The sequence below is a fragment of the Haliotis cracherodii genome, unplaced genomic scaffold (assembly GCF_022045235.1).
Source record: "Haliotis cracherodii isolate W230 unplaced genomic scaffold, xgHalCrac1.p SCAF_18, whole genome shotgun sequence".
NCBI classification, from domain to species: Eukaryota; Metazoa; Mollusca; class Gastropoda; order Lepetellida; family Haliotidae; genus Haliotis; species Haliotis cracherodii.
Window position 1 is genome coordinate 5,393,855 of NW_027266273.1, and position 26,297 is coordinate 5,420,151.

General features: G+C 38.3%; 1 protein-coding gene across 14 annotated transcripts in view; it reads right to left on the reverse strand.

The window, feature by feature from the left end:
• Positions 1-26,297, reverse strand: part of LOC139465697 (dipeptidyl peptidase 4-like) — a 547,041-nt gene that overhangs the window by 140,923 nt on the left and 379,821 nt on the right. The window contains exon 1 of one of the 14 annotated variants that reach the window (XM_071247488.1): positions 5,764-5,939. The exons of the other annotated variants lie outside the window; for them this stretch is intronic. Within the exon in view, the coding sequence (XP_071103589.1) occupies positions 5,764-5,883 (120 nt within the window). The 5' untranslated portion in view covers positions 5,884-5,939. Of the gene's footprint in view, positions 1-5,763; positions 5,940-26,297 lie in introns of those variants that run through there. 14 annotated transcript variants of the gene reach the window in all.

Sequence of the window (26,297 nt, forward strand, 5' to 3'; positions counted from 1 at the left end):
GTGATAGCAGCTGAATGTTTGTCCAATCTTGTGACAGCATCATTAAGTGCAGCGCAAATGCCAGGGTTATCAAAGCACCATCCCACGCCACATTGGTGGCAATACAGAAACAGTAGCAGGAAAGGCTAATGAGAGGCAATCAGGGAATCTTTCGACCAGTATATGCACACTCAGATGCCAGACTAAATTCTAAATTTACAATTTGAAATGAGTACACCACTTTAGCAATATTTTAACAATATCATGGTGGGGGACGCTAGAAATGGACTTCACACATTGTACCCATGTAGGGTGAGCGAGTGAGTGAGTGAGTTGGGTTTAACGCCGCTTTTAACATTATTCCAGTTATATAATGGTGTATCAGCTTAATGTGGGAGGAAAGCCCTCAATGATGCAGGTCTCAGACGTTTACCACTTCGGTGAAACCCACGAGCACGGGTATGGTGCTGACAAACCTAGAAACATAATCGGGGTGAACCGGGATTCGAACCCACAATCATAGGTTTCTGGTGTGTCCGGGGGACGCAATTCTGCACAGCGAATCGCGGCGCCTTAGACAACTTGGCCATCCGTGCCCCCCCATGTAGGGAATCGAATCCAGGGAATTAAACCATGATGAGCAGTCGCTTAAACCACTAGGATACCCCACCAAATAACAACAATTAGGCAAAGAAAAACAAGAAATGATACAGTGTTGTTTGTTCTTTTAGGAGAAAAAGATCAAAAACGTGGTCTGCTTTTGCATATTCAGATGACATATTTACTGGTTAGGGATCGACTTTTGGGGGCTGGGTTTGTACTTGAAAATAACTTGTTAAAAAATACAGGTTGTACAAATGTGTTGTAAAAAAATAAGTAGAATGTAGGGATAAACAAGAAAACAATGTTAAAACTATCCCCTGCTATGAGGCACATTAGAATTTTGTTTGTTCATAAAGTAGTGAATATAAACAACAGTAAACTATGTTGAGATCCTGACCAGTAACATCAGCATGGAACATTTCATTTCTGTGGCTTACATAGTTTTTGAGAAAAAAAATCCCCTTTAAGAAGAGGACAGGCAAACTACATTTATATGATAATTTTAGGATAAGGCTTTCTTTCTAAAGTATGGTCTAACTTATTGATTTCTATATGAAGGGGACTTTTTAATTTTTGAAAGACATTATTATTTTTCTATTTCTCAAGGCAGCTGACGAACAAAACAAGCACTAATGAGGTATTGTAAGATCTTTGATGTAAAGACATTCCTCATGGAAAGGGTTTTGTCGCTTTTATTTATTAACTTCATCTGCTATCTTACATCATCACTCTAATTTCCGACTTCACTAATGCACCAAATGACGGGAGACATGTGAGTCATCATCTTGGACATCAGTCATCCAACAAACTACATGTAAGATGGATTGTACTACCATTACCACTTAACATTAACATTTAACAGCTTGTTATTCTATCTGATCCTGTAAAGGCAATTGTCTTTTTTTTAAATAATAAGGGGTTTTGTCATCTTCATCTTCATCTAAATATTATATGTACTTGCTACATATTGTTTAAGTCCTTCTAGCTTGAATCACTCCAAGTATATGGTTTGTCTAAAACACAAACCTTGGTTGAATATGCCACACACTGAAACAGTAAAGTACAAGTGAGTGAGTGAGTGTGGTTTTACGCTGCTTTTAGTAATATTCCAGCAATATCACGTCGGGGGATACCAGAAATGGGCTTGACACATCGTACCCATGTTGGGGAATCGAACCCAGGTCTTTGGTGTGACGAGCGAACACTTTGACCACTAGGCTACCTGACCGCCCCAGTGAAGTACAAAGACCATGAGAAGTCTATGAAGTGAATAATGATAGAATGACAGGGATAATTACATTCCATAACAGAATCAATGTGTCCTGGGACCTTGCTATTGTCATTATCATAAACAGTAATTGACTGATTTCAAGTGCAGTGAGATAACCAGATCCACATATATATTACAGAATCAAAATGTTGGAAACATAGATATTAAAATCATTTGAATATATTGAGCAAAAGTTTCCCAATGCATCGGCATTACTTGATTTATTATAAGGGTTTGCTGGAGCTGATTTGCATGTTATACTGTTAGGAAGGTCATGGAGAGACTGGCTACCTTCATATAAACTAGGAACTATATATCAACCCACTTTTACGAGAACTGTATGTAGGTTAATGTCTATTCTACTTCTGAATTGCTGTGATTTTGACCATCTACTACTTTTTCAGTGGTTGATGGGAATAATTTGATTGATTAAGAATAAGATTTATAGATGAATAACTTCTTTATTACAATTAAGAGCAACGTTTCGGTGTAGGTTCTAACACTATTATCAAGCAACTGATGACTTGCTTGATAATGGTCTTAGAACCTACACCGAAACATCTCCAATAATTGTAATAAAGAAGTTGTTCATCCATAAATTCTTATCCTTACTTAGTACTCCAACTTCTAAATGCCTATCAAAGAAGTAATTTGATTGATTTTGAAAACATGAATACATTTTACTCAACTGCCTGATGTAAAGACTGGTATTAAATCTTTGCTGGCCATGTTGCCATCATTACACTGCTCCTAAATTTGTATCAGATATTTGATCTAATGTGAAACAGTACATTATCTTCGTGACCCCAATACCCAGCAGGTAGACTGTTTCACTTCCTCTGGCTACATTCAATACCCCCATCACCACCAGTGAGGGGGATTAGTTCTGATTCATACAACATTCATAGGACCATCACCACCAACTCAAGATATACCCAATGGCTGAAATCTAAGAGCAAAACCAACATGTCTTTGTGTTTACCCTATGAAGGTTCATCAAGAGAATATAATTGAACCAAGGGGAAATTTACTCTCGACTCTTCTTCCACAGCGAGTGAACACACAGTCACCACCGCTTACAAACTGACCACTGGCTAGTACTGGCTTACAAACTGACCACTGGCTAGTACTGGCTTACAAACTGATCAATGGCTAGTACTGGCGAAGGTCCGCAGTGGTTTGGCCATTATCAGTGCTGTGGTGTCCATAGCCTGTAGACAAATCAGCTCCTCTCTTGAAGGACAATATTTGTACAGTATCATGTAATTTTCTCCTGATCTTGACCAAATGCCTACAGGGGACGGGGTATTGATTCTGATGTTCGGGAAGTGTAAAAATCGGATTTCATAACACCCACTCTCTCGGCAACACTACACTTGCTGTTCAACCAAACCAGGAGAGAATATTGATCATGGAACATTTTATCTACTTCATGAAAAGCTTGTCATGTTGAATTGTTCAAGTGGTCATTACCATAATTCTCTTGGTCCTCTGGTTCAAATATTGACTGGGGAATGGCGTTGAATATGACTCATAAATTGATCATGGCAAATTCTGCCTCCTTAAGATGCCAAAATTCCAACATTACTTATTTATTTACCAAACTCAACCAGTTAGATTTCATAGATAATCAATACAAATATTTCATCTTGTTTATTCACTAAAAAAGTGTTTCTTAATAAAGTACCATCAGTTTTCCAAATATCTCCATAAAATCAACTCAAATCCTTCACGCAATGACTTAAGAACTCTTAAAGCAGAAATATACTGCTATATTGTGAGACATTTTAATGAACAGCAACTCCTAAGAACATGTAGAACATCCAAAATTTCATAAACAGTAAAATTTCATCAGGATATCCTGAGATGAACAAGTATAATAATAATAATATGCTTAAAATATTATCAAATACAAAAAAAAATTCAGAGAAGATTTATGTATGCTTCTTTGGTTTCCTAATTGGATTATCGACACTAAAAGATTGATGCCTCAAGCATCCAGGCCCAGGTGTTGTAGCTGTCCAAGTCTGTTTAAATGGCTGCAGCCACTGATGTTGATGGTAGTCCCTTGGTAATACTTCCATATTGTCTTCGGCAGTGCAGAAGAGGCATCTCTGAATCCTGCATCTTAAATCTCCAAAAAACACTCTGACTGGCATTCGTATTAAAAAATATGCTGTCAGAACATCATCCATCATAACATTTTTGTGACATTATCACTGAAAACTTAATTAGAAATAAAAACTCAAACATGAACTTATTGTACTTAATTAATAGAACAAAACGAATATAAAGTTTTGTGCTCTTGTTAAAAATCCCATTAAGGTAAAAGCACCAACATTTCTAGTTTTGTAAAAACATTTTACTCAAAGTTAGATTTTTTACACAAGATAAACATTTTAATTGACAAGACCAAAGTGCCCCACGTATTCTTGCCTTCAGCAGAAAGGTTCTACTAGAAAGGTTAACAAAGATATGAACCACATCTCATATACAGCCTTCACTAACAGATGACTGAATGACATGCTATCTGCAACGTCAAACTGAAATTTCAATAAGCAAGCCAGTTATTCAATATGAGCATTTCTAACTTTCTGACCAATAGGATTCTTAACACATACAGTTATTTCCTTTAGATCTGAATTATTCTGAAGGAAACAGAATAAGTGTTATTATTTAAATCTAATGTTAATGAACCTTAATTTATTCCACATGAAAGATATATGTATGTATATATTTGCCAGATCTTCAGCATACTTCATCCAAATAATTGAGAAGCATCAATACATTAACTTAACTTCACTGAAATGGAAATTCAAAGAATTTAGCCACTTTTGATTAGCTCTAACAAGGAGGAATTTGCTTGAAATGGTCATAAACTTCTCCAATTGGACATGAAATGTCTTTGACTAGAACTTCTGACAAATGGCAAATCATTTCTGTAATCAATACGCAGTCTGATGGTATTTCTTGAGCAAATTGGACAATAAATGTTTTATTCACGGTTTCTATTGATTCTGAGCCATTCGTAGAAACTGGCAGATAGCAAACGTGCTCATAGAGAAATATGCTCCCTCTCACAATGCTATGTAATGACGCCAATCTCCGACTCTGAGAACCATTAATATGGCCTTGGACTACAGAGCAAGAGAGTCTGGCCCCAAGCATGTTTAGTTCAGTAATTTGACAATAAATGCAATTTCAACTTTTCACATATTTAATATTGTGTTATGTGTGATTGAAAGATTGCACAACATAGAATTTGCATTTCAGAAAAGTTGAAACATTTGAGGGAAAAAAAAAGTCTGAAAGCTAGCTTCTGAACAGAAGAAACACAGATATATACATCGTTTTATGTAGAAAAAGGCTCCGAAGAGATGATGCTTTATATTTTACAATTAAGTTGAAATATATATAATTCTATCCCACACAATTGTGTCTGCAAAGTTAATTTATAGTTTTCACTTCTATTTTCTACAGTATGTTTACCTACTGAAACAGCTGATATCAAGAACAAATATGTCTCCAGTTTTTTCTTATACACAACATTGAAAAGGTCCCAAGACATTCTTTTCTGATGATAAAAAGATGAAGATTATAAAGATGTCAACAAACCAAATTTAAATAAAACAAAAAAGAAACTGGCTGCCATTTAGTATATATACACATCATGTCATTCAATATTCTTAATTTATTCTAACAATCGAAGGATGATTATCCATTCAATTCCCATCATCTATCCAAACTCCCATATCTGTACAAGGCAACTAAGAAAACTCAAATACCACAGTCAATTTGCAGCCAATACCCTTTCAATATTCAAATAGTACATCATTGCATTAAAGATGGCTGAAAAATCCATGTCAGTGCATGCCATTTAAGGATTATTCCAAACATAAACACATGATTACCTTGTCAGGCTCGGACTCCGATTCTGAAATAGTTGTCATCACAGTAATGTATCTCTTCTTAGTGGAGATCAGCAAACCCAGGCTAAGGACGAAAGGCCTATGTTGGCATAAGAGGCCCATGTGGCCACCTCAGCCATGATGAGAGACCAGTAGGAACATACCCGTCTTGGGAGCAATTTAAGCGGTATGTGGCTTATAAGGCTATCCACAGAGAATGTCAAATTTAACAATGGTAAATTGTAGCTTGTCGGCTGTACACTTATCGTATACTTTGCTCTCATTTGGGGAGAGAGATCTCATTAACATAACAGAAGGGTTAATAATTACACTTATTATGATGAATATTTCATTGCACTCCAATTGCTTACAAAGCGCTTGCGTTAATATGATGAATAAATAATTGCATAGTACCAAGAACTGGACAAAAGCATTCTCACCCTCAAATCAGTTATGTTAGATTAAAAAAAGAAGATGGTCCAAGTGTTCCTACTGTCTGTCCAAATTGCAGAATTTAAAAAAAATACCAAAGTTGTTCAGTTACGCTAGAAAATAATTATGAGGTTCCTAAGTTCTAATTAGTTTTTGGCTTGGGCAGCACCTGGTTATTTAAAACATGTTTTTTAGTTAATTCATTACATGGATACAATTCAAGCTGACTGTAAGAAGACAGTGTTGAATGTCACAGTTAGTACCAGTGCCTCTGGGAGCTGCTGGTGACATTTTCATCAATATAATATTGTATCCACATGAGAGGCCAGGGCTGTAGCCTGAGGACCACATTAGCATCAGGGTAATGGAACAGCATATATCAGCTGAATCACCATACATACATCACTGCAGAAACGGAGGGAAGACACACTTGGAAATACATAGGCACCAGAAGGACTCTCTGCAATGAGGGAACTGAAATTGTCAGGCCATTCTTTAAACATGTATTGGTTTGCACATACTCACCTCGTAGTTCAGGTGGTAAACTATACATTTATTTGGTAGATCTATTGGTGCTCAGTGTCCGAAATAACTGCTTGCCCGCCTGCCCGTGGCTGGTAACTTTTCTGTCGGGCTGCATTAAATTTTTCCCCTACCTGCCCCGCTGTCTGGCAGATAAATTTAAGCCAACTAGAGCATTCAGTTTTATCGTAACTCTTCGTAGATTCGCAAGTAATTGTCAGCATTATTACAGCCGAATCAAGACATGATTTGTCTTTTATTTTGTTCACGACTTATCAATTTGTGAATGTCTGAATGTGGGCAGGTAACTTTGAAGATGGGCAGGCAACATTTATGGGTCACCTGACCAACTGCCGTGAGATTGTTTGTAACTGTTTTGAAAAAGATTGTCTGTTGGGCACAAGATTTCGGATCAAATGTCTCCTTTGAAAGTTATGCTAAAACAAACAATATATTCCTCAACTGCAAACAATATATTCCTCAACTGCACACAATTTCCAATGTAGTTTCCATGGTAACATATCATATTCTCAAAAGCTAATCATATTACTAAATTTTCTAAAGCAAAAACTCAAACACTCATTCATCATCATTCAAACTTAAAAGCATAACCTATTTGAAATCTGAAATCTGAAATTAATTTTTTAACAGTTTCTTTATGATGCTCTGGAAATCAATTGCAAAATATGACAGATGATTTATGCAAACTCTGCTGTGAAAGATGAGTACAGGAAATACATTATAAAAATAACAGCCATTATTCACTTCACACGTCAATTAATTAAAACATCAGAATCTTTGGGGTTATCACATTCATATCTCAGCTACATGAAAAATAAAAAGAACTTGAAGTGACAAACTCATAGATACAAAAGTTCTACAAGAAGGAAACAGCCAATATCAAGATATAGATGGTATGGAGAATTTAGAACCAGTAAATGTAGTCCATGCTGAACCATGCCCTCAATCCACCTTTGCGTCATACTGGACCATGCTCTCAATCCACCTTTATGTCATTCTGGACCATGCTGTCAATCCACCTTTATGTCATACTGGACCATGCTCTCAATCCACCTTTACGTCATACTGGATCATGCTCTCAATCCACCTTTACGTCATACTGGATCATGCCCTCACTCCATCTATATGCCATACTAAACCATGCTCTCAATCCACCTTGACACTGTACTTGACCATGCTTTCACTCCATCGTTAAGCTACACTGGACCAGGATTTTTAAAAACTAACATAAAACACAGTAACTCTGAAAATAGTGAACTTTATAGCAAAACTTAAAAATAAGACCCTTTTTGCATGTCTTATTAATAACTGTCTATTGATTCATTTTATCTAATCATAAATATTTAACGATAAAAATAAACTGTTTAGATCCTGCAGATAACAGCATAAGCAGAATCAAGGACAGAACAAACATTTCCACAAGAAGGGGTCGAAAATAAGAAGACAATGCAATATCTGTACGATATTTTCAGAAAGGGGTATGTGCGTGGTGGGCTTCTAGATTTGTTAGCATAACAATCATGTTTTTCTGTCTCTACAAGTTCTTACATGGTAGGAAACATCCCTGCGAGGTTTGGAAGTCCATACACAGGACATGGTTCATTGTATATCTACTTATATCTAAACCATCTTCATCACTTTGAGGATACATCTTTGATCAACAATGTAACAAAAAGCCTACAAGGTGAGGATTAATTCTGAAGCCAACACACACCAGATGTCTAAGCAGCTGTGTATGTGAACTGACAACTGACCTCATAAACTATACATAGCTCATTTATAGCAAATCCTGTGTTAATTTGACCACTAATCACTCAGCAGCAGCTGATCTGGAGTCAGAAAGGATCACGTGACCATCTGTCAGCTACAAATGCACATGGGACTATGTCTGTACTTCTGTGCTGACCTTTAATACATGAACTGATTTGTACTTCGGAAATAGCACATTTCTCTTTCAATTTGTCGATGGCGCAATTTTAATTCTTTTCATCACATCAGGAGATAAAATATTGTTGAAAGCAGGAAACATGTTGAAATATGGAGAACCTAATATGTTCACCATACCTCAAACATTCACTGCATTATGACTATCATAACCTTATAGTTTAACATAGACTAACAACCATCGTTTGGGCATACCAGAAACCTATGATTGTGGGTTCGAATCCCGGTTTGCCCCGATTATGTTTCTAGGTTTGTCAGCACCATACCCATGCTTGTGGGTTTCACTGAAGTGGTAAACGTCTGAGACCTGAATCAGTTCAGGCTTTCCTCCCATATTAAGCTGACACGTCGCGATATAACTGGAATACTGTTAAAAGCGGCGTTAAACCCAACTCACTCACTCACTACAACCATAAAAATGCAGCAAAGATTTTTTAGATCAGGGCCTGTTCCACAAAGTGAGCTTAGTGCGAAGACATTCATAACTCCTACACTTTCACATAAACTTACGACAATTATGGCGCTTGTGGAATGGGGCCCTTGACCCAAACCACCTAAGCATAAACCCAAGAGAGCTGACAGTAATATAACAGTCTGCAACTATTTGAAATAAATCTTTTTGGTACTGCGAGTTAGCCAGTAGCAGCCCCTATGTTAAGAGTAAAATCTGACGCTAAAGGTCTAGAAGGTTCATTTTCTTTGGCGACAGAACGAGAACCCAATCATTATTTGTGCCATTATTTCAGATCCCACACAGGTTCAGTGGATGGACTGATGAAGATGTGGTGTGACTGCATCAGTGAGTGAGTGAGGCTGTGATTGGTACTTGCCATGCTCAGCTATGTGACTGCAGGTGAGACCAATGCATTGGTTAACACACTGACACCATTTCAGGAATTGGGTCAGTGAGTTGGATTTACTTTGATCAACATTTCAGTCATGTTGTGGCACGTTTTAGTTTGAGGAGCCCAAAACAACAAAGTTCTTAGATATTTACCACTTTCCTAACACCCACATCCCCACACAAAGAGCTGACAGATCAGGAATCATCATCATTTAGCTGAGAAATACATCCTTATCACGAATTGTGCAGCCTTATACCAAAGCAATACCTGTGCCCCCTCACAGAAGTTTTCTTTGTGACCTCATTTGTCTCTAATTATGTGATCAACAAAACCACATTTCGTGGGGACAAGCGTGGCCCAGTTGTCCAAGGCGCCGCAATTTGCTGTGCAGAGTTGCATCCATTGGGCACGCCAGAAACCTATGATTGTGGGTTGATTCCGGTGCGCCCCAATTATGTTTCTAGGTTTGTCAGCACCATACCCGTGTCCTTGGGTTTCACCGAAGTGGTAAACATCTGAGGCCTGCATCACTTGGGCTTTCCTCCCACATTAAGCTGACACACCATGATAGGACTGGAATAATGTTAAAAGCGGCGTTAAACCCAACTCACTCACTCACTCTTCTGGTAGCATACATCTATAAAATAACCACTATTGACTGGCAACTTTCCCACGAGAATTAATGAGGAAAGTCCCTTGCCAAAGCTCATGACAGAATTCACTCGCTTGGGATAGAAATTCCAGAATTTCACTTAGATCGTAAATTGTATTCTCTAAATCTCAAACGGACTTATCCAGTGGAGAGTATTGGCTTGACCGAATAATCAAAATAAGATCTGGCCATGTGACAATCCCACAGAGGACAATTTGGATGACACACTGACTTGCAGTAAGAGACTCTACCTCATAGACATAAGATGTCACCAACTCAACACTCTCAAAACCAAAGACGTAAATACATTGACATACGTCCGTGCTCAAAACACATGAATCTAAATCTCTAAAACACATTAATCTCAAATTAAAAATGATATTTTGAAATATAGATGATGGAAGTACATAATGGGGTTGCAAGAGGCTTTACTGAATCTATCTTTGACTCCCATCTCGGTCAAGAAGATGGTGAAGTCAGGGTGAGACAGCTTTCGACTGCAATGGTACCAGAGCCGAGACCCAACATGCTGGTTGTCCCAAGAATAGCTACTCCTTCTGCACTCATCAAGTATTGAACAACCTTACACCTAGTCAATGTGGTCCTGCAAAGAAACCCTATGTAAATATAGGCTGGAGGCAATATGTGCTGCTAGATCAACTCTCCACTGAATGTTTAATTTTAAAAATCAATTTAACAATTCATTTTGTCTACTCTTGAGAGAACAGTCATAATTTAAGTAATGGTATCTTTGATTATACATAAAATGAAATTAAAATTAAATCTTCATCAAAATGGTTTGTTTTTGTCAGGTCCTGCTTACTAACACCTGGACCCACTTGCACAAAGCGATCTTAGCGCTATGACTATTGTAAGCCTATGTTAAAGAATGGGAGTTACGATCATCTTTGTGCTAAGATCGCTTTGTGCAAGTGGGCCCTTGTGTCATCAGTGAGGTTCAGTGACACATTCCTACAATTTTCGCCACATTGTTGCTTTTTGACCCAACTGGAATATGTTTTGGTGGATAATCCAGAATGGGTTTTTTTTTACATTGATGTCTTATATATTTGAATGATTAAAAAATGAATATATAAACTAAACACGATAAAGAAGAATACTATTAAACAAACACCTGCTCCTTTACATTATGAAGTCCTTAGTTTCCAAAACAGTATTTTTGTTATCACAAATTACTAATATTATTTGACAAAAAGGCAACAATAAACATGATGAAATGATTCAAATATTTCTGTTGTATTTCTCCTAAGATAACTGTGTACTAAGTAGACAACAATACTGATGGAATAGTATGGTAATTAACCAATATTCAGCAGAATCCATTCCATTCAATCGCCTCCTTGTAAGCCTCCGATAACAGCCATTTTGATGAACACTAATCACTACTAATTACAGTAGCTTATCATTCCATTTACTGATGATTTAGTAGTAATTATCACTTAATTCAGCAGCTCCCAGATTCCTTTATTGATAGTGTTGATTAAATCAAGTTTGTTCATCAGATATTTCCATGTAGACTCACCATCTGAAGAATATGTTGCCATGACTTGTTAAATTGTATCAGAATTCTCCTGAACTTTTCAATGAGTATGAATACATTACTTGATGAGTATCTTTTGTCCTCAATTCCAAATTTTAAAAGTGTGGCATTTGGCCTCGTGAAACAGATACCCAGTTAATTATATATTTAGTTTCTTCACTATTTATCAAAACAACTTGAATTTAGATATTTCTACTCCAAATACTGCAAACTGGGCAGGCTCAGTTATCGATGAAGCGTAGGATGCCATCCATTGGGAGAACTGAGAAATGCTACAGAAAATTACCAATAAGTTTTATATTTATATTGCTGATAAACATCATGTGGGTTTTTGAGAATCTGAACAGTGGCAATTTTAAGACTTAATATCACTGGCAGTTCCAAATGAAATTACCAGTCATCAAACACAAAAAGTCGAAAGTGACAAAATCCATTTCCATAATTATAAGTGAGTGAGTGAGTATGGTATTACACCACTTTTAGCAATATTCCAGTAATATCATGGCGGGGGACACCAGAAATGGGCTTTACACATTGTACCCATGTCAGGAATAGAACCTGGGTCTTTGGCATGATGAGCAAACGCTTTAACCACTAAGCTACCCGACCGCCCCCATAATTATAAGAAATCTCTACCGAAGAGGAGTCCATCGGACAGAACTGACTATTATTAACCCCATGTGTTCATGAATCATGTTCGTGGAAACTGAAAGTACATGTGTATCTCCTAAGTCAAACATGTGACATGACACAGATGTTTGATAGGACAGATCCCAGGACAGTACGGCAAGTATGAATACATGCTAAAGCAGATTCTTGGCAAATGCAATAAAGTTGCCAAGACAGATCCTAAGGGACCCTTTCTGTTCCAAAACCCCACAGGGATCTGCAGTTAGAAAAACAATACAAATATCAGGACCTATAAGAAAAGATCTATATAGCTTACAAAAACTACAACTACCCTGTCACAACGAAGATGAGACACAATCTTCTGTTTTACTTTGTACATCACTCCAGAGCTAAACAAACTATATTTCAAATGGACACAAGCCAAACTTACAACTTTACCAGCTCTACCAATAAAAAAGCTTTCTTCAGTGCGCTGTGCTCTTTCAGATCAATGAGGATTATTTCAATCAATCAGCTCGTTTCCGTGATGCTCTGTGTTGCCTTAAATGCCACAGCTCAATTACACAGTATCGCTTTGTTGTTATAATGCAAATTTAATGTAAAACAAGTCAGTTCAGAGACAATGTCAACATCAGCTACATTTAAATTCCACTGGATGGATGGGTTTGCCATATCAGTTGTCCTTTCTACAGCAGTGGCCTGAATCATGTCAGTTTGAATTGAAACTCATTCAATTCCATCTTAAAAACATGGCAACAGCCAACAAACAAACTCATCAACATATTCAGTCTGCAATGGAAAGGTTTGAGAATCAGACAGCATATTAAAACATTAGGTCCATTTAAGGTTCTACTACAACAAATCAGAACCAGTTTGGACAGTGCGGTTTTCGTAGGGAGCCTTCAGTGCAGATCGAGAGATATCTGCAGGCTGTGATTGGAGGATATTCTGTAAGAATTTTATGTCTTTCAAATGTACATCCATCCAGTTATTAAAACTGACCATGTTTTTCTATATTTAGTACTGTCTTTTTCAACATGATGACTTATGCTGAATGTGACCACAGCTATTTTCATGTAGGTGACATTTGGTGCGAAACTGGGGGTGGTGTGTTTAGCTTCCTGTACTCAGAAAAGGAGCTGGCTAAGCTAGACATTTTTTATGTTTTTATTGCTGCTCTAAGGCCAAACTGTGCACACACGTACAGGTTATAGCTGTTGAATGCTTAGTCATTTTTAAAAAAAATATAACGTTACTATAGAAGTCTATGGGAAAACATTTGGTTGTGTGTAGCCTGTACATGTGAGGTGCCAGAAGGTTACCACCTCCTCCTACCGGGTACCCATTCGCTGCTTGGTTAACAGAGGCATATTTCAAACAAATTCACTTGCCCAAGGAGATACCACATGCGCTACATGTGTTTCAGTGTGGGGCAAGCCTGGGTTGCTAAAGACCTATTCTACCCCGGATCTTCATGTGCTATAAATCAAGTCACTGAGGCTGACTACTGAGAAGTTGCCACTTAGGACAACTACAGGTTGCTGGAGACCAATCCTGTGTTATGTGTAACTTGTCATCCTTTCTTGGGCTTGACATCATCAAACTGTGGGTACTTCAAGTTTATGTGCACATGATCCTGTTACATTTTACAGCAATACGTAATTAATTTATGCAAAATCAGTCATCAGAGATCCAAGATTTTACTTATTTAGATTAAGCCATTATGTTTCAATTTTGATAAGGTTTTCCTGCTGCCATAGCTGGTGGGTATAGCAACACACAGCCTCCCAAGAGTGGATGTTCTTTAACTTGTAGTATATATTTCATAATACCAGATCTCATCATACAGATTTCCTGACCACTGCCTATCATGAAGGGCAAGTAGTCACAGTACACTTAAAACAACACATCATGTCAAAGCGCAAAAATAACACACAAAAAACTTACCTTAGGCGATGAAATATTTGCAATTCAAAATGAAAGATGAAGAAGCCGATATTTTGCAAGTATTTATACAACAACAAGACTCTGTTTTTTTATGCATGTAAATTGATAACACTGGTTACAGGATGGCATTTCATAACAGATATATATACTGAACAAATAAAACTTTTGGACCATGAACATATTCAGGGATATTTTTTATAGTGAAGACTAAGGATACAATTTCAAAAATATATCCAAAAAAATATTCATGATCCTTAACTTCTTTTGTTGAGTATATCTTGTTCAAATAGGTTGTATGTATTTTCAACAATTTGAAGCGCTGAACTGCTCATTCTGGTTATTTCAAAACCAAAATTTAAATAAGTTTGCCACATCTTTCCATAATCACAACAGTCATAAACATTTTGGATCTATCATTGCAACATATCACTTTGATCAAAATCAATCACTTCACCTTTTTGAGAACATCCTGTAACAGACATTTCCTCCCAGGAGTTATAATAATAATATGATGATATAAACCTCAAATCTTTCTATAGCTTGATCATGTTGATTATAAATTTTATTTCAATAACATTTAAAAACAGAATCTTGTTCAATGTATCGTAGAAAAACCTCCAAGGTGAATAATGCATTGTGATTAAATTATTCAACAAGGCCACTTAGCTTCAGGTGGAACTTCTAAAGAAGTGCTATCTAGAACAGCATAAACAGCCATACTGTACTTACCTGAAAAAGAAAAAGAACCCATTAGAATCTGAGCACTTGGGACACATTAAATATTAACAGGGACAACTTGACATCATACATAAGAAAGCTGGATATGACAAGACAAGATAAACAATTACTGGTTGTATTTGTTTACGTTTACATCATAAATAACTGATCAAAATGGGAACACACAAATGTGGTTAAAATCAATATTGACTGCGTTTAGTTTTTATTTAATTGTTAAAATGCGAAATAGAATTTATCTGTCTATTGCATGCCAGGTAACAGATGGTTTAGGAGTAGTCAGGCATTCTGGACAAGCTTTACATAACTAGGACTTATGAGATCTAAACAATCGATACATTTTCTAATACTGCGGCAGTTATATCAGAATGACGCCCAACAGATAAGTGAAATAGAGCTTAGCTGCATGTATCATTTTTTTTTTACATTTACTGTAACCATGGTAACCATATCTTCTCATGATCTCACTGAACTAAAATACCAATATTCATGAAAACATGGAATTGTGATCATTCTAATAATAAAAGCTTCCGTGTAGGTTCTTGTGTCAGTGTAACATTATTAAGTATTGTAATTGTATTCAGGTTTTAATATAATTTGTATTCACAAATGACTGCTCATAATTCAGATGTTGTGAATTCCCAGTTTTAGAATAAACTGAAATGCAAAAAGCAAATGATGTATCTTACTTCTTATACTAAAAATGTTTGTTTTCATGGTATGAGGGAGGGAGTGAGTTGGACTTAATGCCGCTTTGAACAGTATTTCAGTTATATTGTGGCGTGTCAGCTTGATGTGAAAGGAAAGCCAAAAGTGATGCAGGTCTCAGACATGTGACTGAATGGGGGACAAAACGTCCTGTGAATATGTAGCGGCCATAAAATTTCTGAGTCCCATGATGGGATTCGAACCACGGACCTTCTGATCAGAGGTTGGACACCTTGTCCACATGACCAAAGAGGTAACCCCGTCATCAAGCTGACAAGGTAAGGATGTCATCTGTGGGACGACTCCATGCCCTGCTACATACTCCCCCGTCAACAGAAGGCACGCCCTGGGCTGCATAGTAGGGTACTGAGGCTTATTTTGCTCAAATTTAATATGAACATGCTCAGCCCCACGTTGGGTGCCAATGTAGCAGCCATAAAATTTACGAGTCTCTTGATGGGATTCGAACCATGGACCTTCTGATCAGAGGTCGGACGCCTTGTCTACATGACCAAAGAGGTTAACCCCATCAGCAATCTGACAAGGTAAGGATGTCATCTGTGGGATGACTCCACGCCCTGCTACACTTGCAAGATGAATGGCTTTATCTTAAGTATGATACTCTTACTGAGTGATAAACGTTGCTGTATATGAGTGATAAACGTTGCTGTATATGAGTGATAAACGTTGCTGTAACAGAGTGATAAACTTTGCTGTAAATGAGTGATAAACTTTCGAGTGTACAAAATGTTATCCTTCATTATTGCACTGAAAGCAAATGACATGTCCAGGACACAGAAAAATTCATCAAAAGTAAGAAAATTTAAAAAATGAACCTGATTGAAATTTAAATATTATTTTTATGAAACACCAACACCAGTGAGATATAAGAATATGTAGTAAATCAACACACAAGGGTCAATACAAACTGGTATAAAAAAACAACACCAACACATCAAGTGTTTCAACTGGAAAAGGTAACACATCATTTGTTGTGGTTGAAGAAAATGTAAATTAAGTTATTTAACAGGTGTACATGCCAGTTTCACACCCATAGTAGCTCTGGCTGTTGCATACATTGTATCTTTGGGAGATCTTAAAGACCATCCAAGTTATGCAGAAGGAAGTTGTTCGATACATCACCAATTAACACAGAAAATATATCTGACAAGGGCTGGGAAGGGTAACTCGATACTGGGGTCAGATGGGTCTTGAGTAGGACCCAGGTACCCACAGGACTACCCGGACCTGTGGTTAGTCACATGATACATTGTCTATTGACGACAACAGTCCAACTCTATGGCTACACGTTCACATTTCTTTCTGACTATATTGCACTTATTTCTTTGACTTTTTTTATGTCTGAGTAAAGGGAAACCTTCTGTCACCTTCGGTGTATGCATGATCAGATTTATAATTCATGTATCTGTGTAGTTTTCAATCAAAAAATTCTACATCAGACATTTTGTACCTGACTTGAAACCTACAGCAGGAAACAAGGTAGGGTCAGGTAAAAGAGGGTCGGCTACCCAGGTAGTAAATTTAGAGTCACCCCAGCCCTATTACTGAACTATTTGAAGTTGGTGTCCAAGGGAAGTAAAGGAGAAACAAGAACCCACAGAAACAAAGCAGATGGTTTCCATTGATGACACTGCATGTACAGGTCAAAGTGAGACTTTCCTTGCATATATCTAATGTCACATCAAGCATGGGGGCAGTGGGGCAGCCTAGTGGTTAAAGTGTTCGCATGACATCATATGACATCATAACAGGCATGACATCATATGACAATGAAAAGTACACTTCCTCCCCAAACTAAACCATCTGCTATAGATCAGTTTGTGAGTTTGGTTACATGCCGCTTTGAGTGAGTGGGTGAGTGAGTGAGTATGGTTTTATGCCACTTTTAGCAATATTCCAGCAATATCATGACAGGGGACACCAGAAATGGGCTTCACACATTGTATCCATGTCAGGAATTGAACCCTGGTCTTCGGTGTGATTAGCGAATGCTTTAACCACTAGGCTACCCGACCGCCCCCCATGCCACTTTGAACAGTATCTCAGTTATATCACGGCGTGTCAGCTTGATGTGGGAGGAAAGTGATGAAGAGCTTATAGGTTTATAACTTTGGTGAAAGCAATGAGCATTGGGACAAACCTAGAAACATAATCAGAGCGAAACTAGGATTGGAATCCAGGATCAGAGGTTTCTGGCATAGCTATGCAAATCTGAACAGCAAGGAGTGACACCTTAACCAACCGTAGAGTCCAGCCATATCTGAATCTACTTACATTCAGTATAATGACAAGACCTAAGGCCCAAGGATAGCGCTACATTGGCCAAAAGAATGTCTACATGGAACACCTCAATGTTTTCTCTCATTAATACAATTTCAAATATGAAATAATTGACTGGCTTAATTACCAATGCTCAAAGCAATAAATGAACTGATCATCACAGAATCAATCAAACATCACAAAAAATGGGTATCAATGTTAATGTGAAAAGAAAATCTTGAGCATCCGTCAAAATGGTAGATTCAATATGGCTCCTTTATAAGCCTTTATAATGGCACCCCTGGCCATGCACAGTTCACTATTTTTTTCCCAGGGTATTTTAGAAAAGGTGTGAAAACTACATATTTCTGATTGAATAATAAAGATTATCAGTTGGATGAAATAACATAAAAACATAACAGAGTACTGTAATTATATTAAAAAAATAAACAAGGTGAAGCTTTTATGAGAGTTTGCCCAGAAAATCAATCGACCACTGTTTTCATTGTTTTATCATATCAATGAGTCTCTGGAGACCAATATCTCATACTCAACTTGGACAAGATTAAGTCAGTTTTGATAATCAGAATATACACACACTCAATGACAATTGTAAATGAGGTCATATAACTGTGCAGCAGTGCCTCAAGGGATGGGCTATCTACCTTATTCTACCATCAGTGTTGAGTAGCTGGAGAACAATGTTGTAGAGGTTCACATACAGTGTATTTTGTGATGAAAAGTGTCTCAGTGTATCAACCTCAGATTTATAATGGCTCCAAGAACCAGGACTAAATTTGTTTTTGTAAACATTTCAAGTGACTTGAAGTATGTACCATGTATAGCATGCTGTTTGTGTTCACAGAATTAAAGAAAATTGAAAATTTTATTATACATTATATATTTATGTACTTATCCTATCTCACACTATGCATGTCAAGACGAGAAGAGGAACGATCAACAATATCCACAAGAGGACCTTCGTGCCAGTACCCAACAACAAGTGCTCAAGGCAGAGGTGTGCAGAATAAAGCAAGGGACACTGTCAAATCGTCCATCTCTTGCGGCAACTCAGTCTTTCAGACCTAAGTCGCTACAATTGGGTACTCAGTTAAGCAACGCAAACAATACAAAAACAATACACACAGAAGCTAAAGTTCGAAGAACTCTGCAATGGAGATGTCACAAAGATAGTGGGAAGCGAAGACCATATCTGACATCCCAAAGCACCCTTCCATAATTGCGGACAAGGTGCAATTGCTGTGCAAGGCCTTGGTAGACGTGACGTCTCAAGTCTTGTGAGACTGGACATGATGAGGGGTGGCAAATTTAGCAAGATATCTAGGCCCATAGAATGGTCGACCAGAGCCAAAAGGGGATCATGCTACAGGAAACTTCTGAAGGACCCTGGGTAGAATGCCTGTCAGGAGAAAGGCTTAACTGTTGAGGCCTTCCCATGAGATCACCAGAACATCGTGGTCTCAAACTTAAGGATCTGGAATGGGAGAGAGGAACCAGGAGAGCTCAGCATTGAACCTTGTTTCAAGCAGATCAACCTCTGGGATCAGAGTTGGCAGATTCACCTGGTGATGGTCTGTCCCTTCTGGATAGGGACTATTACATTGGTAATCCCTGGAATGTGCCTCATGAACCTTAATGTTGAGAGAGTTGAACTGGATGAAATCGATCGAGAGGGACAGGAGCGACAATGACTTGGTGGATCAGAGCTTGTTGCTGTAGCAGATGACCAAGAGATTGTCTGACTGGATCATGAGGTGTGACAAATGAAGGAGCTCTGACCAATGGGATATGGGTAGGATGACTGCCTTGAACTCGAGATTGTTGATGTGAAGTTGCTTCTCTTTGACTGACCAATACCCTGCTACCTGGAGATGGTGGAAGTGCCATCCCCAGCCCATGGTCAATGTGTCGGCGAGGAGGTGTAAGTTAGATGTTACCGCCATCACTGAAGGTGCAGACACAGAGGAAGCGGCAGGGAGATTATTGCACTTCAACAGCAATGATCACGCATGTGTGTGCATGTTCTAGTCGGGACTGTTTAATAATTCCAGCCCACAGAGATACCATGCTGCAGGTCAACGTGAGGCTCAGTGTACAGACTCCAGTCAACCAGTCCCTTTTTTATCCCCTTAATCTCTAGAGCCAGGCAGGGTAACCACAAGAGCAATCTTTAACATCTTTACGGTATGACGTGGCCAGGATTCAAAGCACTGACCTTCTGCTCTCTACTGATGTGGTAACTAAGTGCAAGGCAAATCCAATTCTCAACCTCTATACTCTTTCAAAGTAACATTTGAGTCCAGATGCTAGTACCTTTATCAAGCAAGTCTTTACTCAGTATGTGTACGAATTCCATTAGTCAACTCTGTCTTCATTGCTTCTACAGCTTCTAAAATTTCACTCAATGACATCATTTCACAGCCGCAGCTGCACAACCCAGCTGCATTCAATTTTCCACATATATACACAAGCTAATCGGACATATTGGTGTTTCATGTAGTTTTTGAATTTTTTAGGATAATGGATCATACCCTTTTGACATCTTTCCCCACATTTCTGATTGATTATTCTATGCATTTCAATCTCGAACACTTCACACAACGTGAGCTGACCGCCCTTGGCTCGCTAGCAGACGAGGTATTCAGCTTATTATATTCGTACACATTCAAACTCGCCAACAGAAAATTAACTGGTTTTTGCTACACTGATTACACAGGCAGGACCAATCAGACGCATGGAGATTACTGACTTGAGCCAATATGACCTGAGCTTCATGATGACCTGATGACCTGAATCCAGGACCTGATGCTGGAAGCGGAAATATCCAGTCTTTCTCATGAGTGTACTTGCACCAATGTGCTTAGAGACGGACGTGTTATTGATGTTAGAAAAATATTTTTCCATCAATGTCTTATTTCTTTCAAAGAGCTCAGCTTTAACAAATACTGAACTGATTAATAATACAAACGACTTTGTGGACATGAAAAGTATTATTATTAAAGGTCATATTTAAAGAAATAAATGCCAACTTATTGATAGTGTATGACATTAAAGTTTGGTGAAAATGAACATTAAAAGATAATGTTCCAACAAAGTAAAGCCTCTACATACAATGTCACTGGCATTTACAGGGATTATTTACAAAGAAAGGTCAAAAGTTAAGGTCTTGACTTTTAGAAAATCCTAATTTACAGCAAATTACAAGCAGGCAGTCTTTCATGATAATTTTGTAATCCTTTTACAGAAACTATAGCACTTATTAATGCTATTGATTTCAGACATTTTGCAGATTATTCGCTAAACCCTAAGGACTTGGATCCACTTCAGCAATGTTCCTTAGGAAGTTGTTTTGTCAGTACATGCTTTCAGAGCAAATATGTCAAAAGGTCTCCAAAACATAATTTTCCAAATGAATTCATTTCTTGTGGTTTTGATTACTAGAGGTGAGAAAGTTCCACAGACGTGTTGAGTTTCTGTACAACACACCACAAAGTGGCAAAGTAAATGATTGGAAATACAATTATCTGCATTTGTAGAATTAAATATTAGTGTTTTCATGGCTGTCTTCATGCATTAGAAAGATTTGAACTGCAAAAATTATGAGCAACACTTCTGTCTTGTTCTAAACAATTTGTAATTTCTTTTTCCAATTATTCAGAAACCTTTTGAGTGAATATAGTTTTATGCAGCCAAGACTTTAAGTCCAAACTATTTTGGTATATGTCATGCCTATGGGGTCACACAGTCTATACTGAATGGGGGGCACAGGTGGCCCAGTCGTCTAAGGCGCCGCGATTCGCTGTGCAGAGTTGTGTCCCTTGGGCACGCCAGAAACCTATCATTGTGGGTTCGAATCCCAGTTCGCCCCAATTATGTTTCTAGGTTTGTCAGCACCATACCCGTGCTTGTGGGTTTCATCGAAGTTGTAAACGTCTGAAACCTGCATCACTTCGGGCTTTCCTCCCACATTAAGCTGACACGCCGCGATATAACTGGAATACTGTTAAAAGCGGCGTTAAACCCAACTCACTCACTCACTCACTCACTCACTATACTGAATGTGGGTGGTGATGCTGCCAGGCAGCAGGACCCTTGCATGTAGGACATGGGTTAGATCCTGCAGAGAGGGGGTAAACATGACAGCCTTTCAGGTCTCCTCATACAAAGGTTTGGCAACGACTAAGTTAAAATGGCTGCATTACCTTATCATATGATGTCCCTATCTCACAGACACTGAACCATATTATTGTTTCCTTTCGCCCAGTCCTCCCTGTAATGCTGAAGCCCTTAATGAAGCAAGTCCAGATTTGACACAGGTTCAGGTTCTGAACCTCCCATCTCACTGGGGCTGCTTTTCAATTACAAAATGATAAATGGAGTTTGTTTCTATCAAATAATATATTTTCAGAGACAAAGCATTAGTCTAAATATGATGAGTGTTTAGTCAACAATCATGGACACATTCAAAAGGGGTGCACTTATCTGCTGAAAAACAATATAGGCAGTCCAGTATTGTATGAATCCACATGGTGATAAAGAGGGTGCAGCTAGGCCCTTCTAGACTACTTCCATCCCTCTACAAAATATCATGTGCAATTATTTTTTCACAAAAACATGAATAACTAGGTACAGATGATGAGTTTTATTAAAGGCATGCAAGATATTTAGTCCACTTTAGCCATTAACATTGAGTATAAAATCACAGGACTGAAAAGATATTCAGCAGCAGATTTCTTTTCATAACTTTTTGTAGACTGGTATGTTCATGAAAAATGCTTCAGAGAACATTGGCTTAGGGTATTGGCCTATTCTACCCCCTTGTATTGTGGACTACAAATTACCCCATACCCATAACATTTGATATCCATGAAAATATATTATTGCAAAAAAGAGTAATTGGGACCCAACTAACAGGCCCCGCCCTATTCAAATTCCCTGGCTCAATCCTCATGTGGCCATGTTGAAGATTGTGACTGCCCGTCCACTAGTGTGTCTTACAGGCCCTGATACAAATACGGTATATCAAATACAGCCCATGGAAGTCTATAGTGTTTGGCAAGTCTAGATTACTGCAGTATCTGAAAATGAAGAGAGTCTCTGGGCTCCTTTTTATTATAATTTTATTAAGATAACTGAACAACTGTTTTTTTCTGTATGATATGTTAATTCATTTCAGAGAGTAGATGTTAGTCTACCCGTCCACATGTTGTGATGGCTGACATCAACCTAGCAGTAGGAATGAAACTTGATCTACCGCCACTCAATGACAGTCAGTGGCATTTCCTTGTGCACGTCATCCAAATGTCAGGTGAGTGTGCAGCGATTGTAGTCTATAGCAACGCCCACACGTGGAGGAAATGTGATCGTATACCACATCATCTTCCACACACACACACACAGACTTATCAATACATCCACACATCAGGAGTTGCACACCTCTAACAGGAGGCACCTGTCTATATTCGTGAACACACCTGTCACCCGCTACACGCATGCAGTGAACTTCTCATGGCCATATACATGGATCCAGTGAGGGGTGCAGGGGTGGCACTAGGGCTGGGGACCCGTGAAGATTCCGGGATAGAATAGGTCTTCAGCAACCCATGCATGCCGTAAAAGGCGACTATGCTTGTCCTAAAAGGCGACTAACGGGATCGGGTCCTCAGGCTCGCTGACTTTGGTTGATGCATGTCATCGATCCCAATTGCGTGGATCGATGTTCATGATATCAATCACTGGATTTTCTGGTCCAGACTCCATTATTTAACAGACCGCCGTCATATAGCTGGAATATTGCTGAGTGTGGCGTTAAACAACAAACAAACAAACAAACAAACTAGGGCTGGGACGAGTCCACATTTACAACCCGGGTACCAATCCCCCCAATTACCCAAAACTACCCGAGCTCATTAAGACAATATTAATCTTATCAGGCGCACCAATTATAAAGTATTACAATACTATAACAAACTCATTTGATGATATATTTTCAACAAAATTCACGATTACTAATTAGAAATTGCCACATCACAAACGCACCCCTCCTCTATATAAATGCAATATCTGCTCCTGCATATCATGAATAAACCGGGGTGTGCACAAAGCAAACAATTCTATCAATGCACACATCCTGAGACATGACTACATGTAGATATGCATGTGTCATTTTCAAACAAACATCGCATTGTTTGTATTTTCACAAAATGCAAAATTTTGTGAAGGCTGGTATTTAAAACAAGAAAAAATAATAGTCTGACTTTGTTAGAGCACTTAAACACAGGCAAGATAGGCCATTCCATGTAGTACATGTTGCTGCAACAGACAGACATGATCAGATAAGACCTGCTGGTTGGGGATTAATTTGGGCTTCCCTGATCATCTGGACTGTCCACACCACACCCTGGCTCAAGGTTGAGTGGGTGAGTGAGTGAGGTTTTACGCCGCTTCTAGCAATATTCCAGCAATATCATGGCGGGGGAAACCAGAAATGGGCTTCACACATTGTACCCATGTCGGGAATCAAAACCGGGTCTTTGGCGTGACGAGCGAAAGCTTTAACCACAAGGCTACCCAACCGCCCCTGGAACAAAAGTGTCTGGGCATTGTAATTTGAGGCCCTCCTCTCACATGCTCATAGTGGAGCAAAGCCCAACTTAGTCAAGAGGCGACTAACAGGATTGGGTGGTCAGGCTCGCTGACTTGGTTGATGCATGTCATTGTATTCCAAATGCATGGATCGATGCTCATGATATCAATCACTGGACTGTCTGGTCCAGACTCGATTATTTACAGACCGCTGTCATATAGCTGAAATATTGCTGAGTGCGGCGTTAAACAACAAAACAACCAACCAACCATCCAACTTAGTCACTGAGTTGGTGCTGAGAGAAAGTCCACATTTCAACTGGCTTTACAAGGACAGTTTCTATTTTTACTCTATGCAGCCTATACAAATGAACACAACTAACAGCCTGCAGCAACAAATTAATGTAATGGTCATGGTTATTTAAATATGTGGGTGAGTGAGGTTTTACACGGATTTAAGCAATATTCCAGCAATACTACAGCAGGGAGACACCAGAAATGGGCTTCACACATTACCAAACCCACAACGAGCGAATGCTTTAACCACAAGGCTGTGCCAGCACCCCTATTTTACATATCATTTCATGCAATATCAGTATATAAAACCTAATGCCTTAAACTAGCAAGGGTCATCGGGTTTAGATAAAAAAAAAAGTTAATGCTTTATGTTTTGAAACAGACTAAGGGACTAGTTGAAAAGTTAGACATCGGATAGAAAACTTAATTTTTTATGTTTTGAGACATCCCCCTCCCATAACGTAATTCTGATACTATAGAATTTCCAAGTTCATGGGCCTATTTTGTCACCCATTCTCGTTATTTGCTCTGTTTTTTCTTGGAGCGTTTATCAAATGAAGTTTATTTACTGGGTGCTGTAGGTTCGTATAGATCAAATATGTCATCATATATTACGTACCACACTAAATGGACTATTGCTGGCAATGATAAAACCCCACCTTCTGGAAAGACTGAATATACATAACAACAACTCCTTACAGCATATGAATGAGAATAGGATCGGTTTAGTTCAGTTACTATATAACATATTGAGAAATCAGGTAAGTTGATTTCGTCAGATGGAAAACGTATAGGGCCATTAATTCCCCCACCCTGAAACTTAAGGAATTAAGATTTTTACCCGAAATCAAACTTTTGAACTGGTCCCTAAGATACAGTTTTCCTCACAAGAAAACTAAAATATTTCAATGATCAAATTCACCTGATTTAAACCTAAGGCGCTTGTCATTGACAGCTTCAGACACTTTGGCGCTACACTATGTTCAACAGAGTTACCTCCCCTTGCATGTTTCCCAATCAATAACAAACTTCAATGGCACATTCACAGAGCAATAGACAACCTGATAATGAACCCATTTCAGTTGTTTACATAACAAAAATAACTATTCAATACATGTCATTACATATATACCTGCAATATTGATTCAAATGTACCAACATTTGTATGCACTAACCAAAGCAGCAGATGCATGCTATAAAATTACATGTGTGGCATTTATGTTTCTATTGACAAGCATCACTCAAGCTGAATTGAACATTTCAAAGGTTATGCATGAAGAAGCATGGTGTATGTAAATGTAGATCGATGTGTGTTGATTGATGAGGGCGTAGTGCAACTGGGTTAAGACAGCTTAGT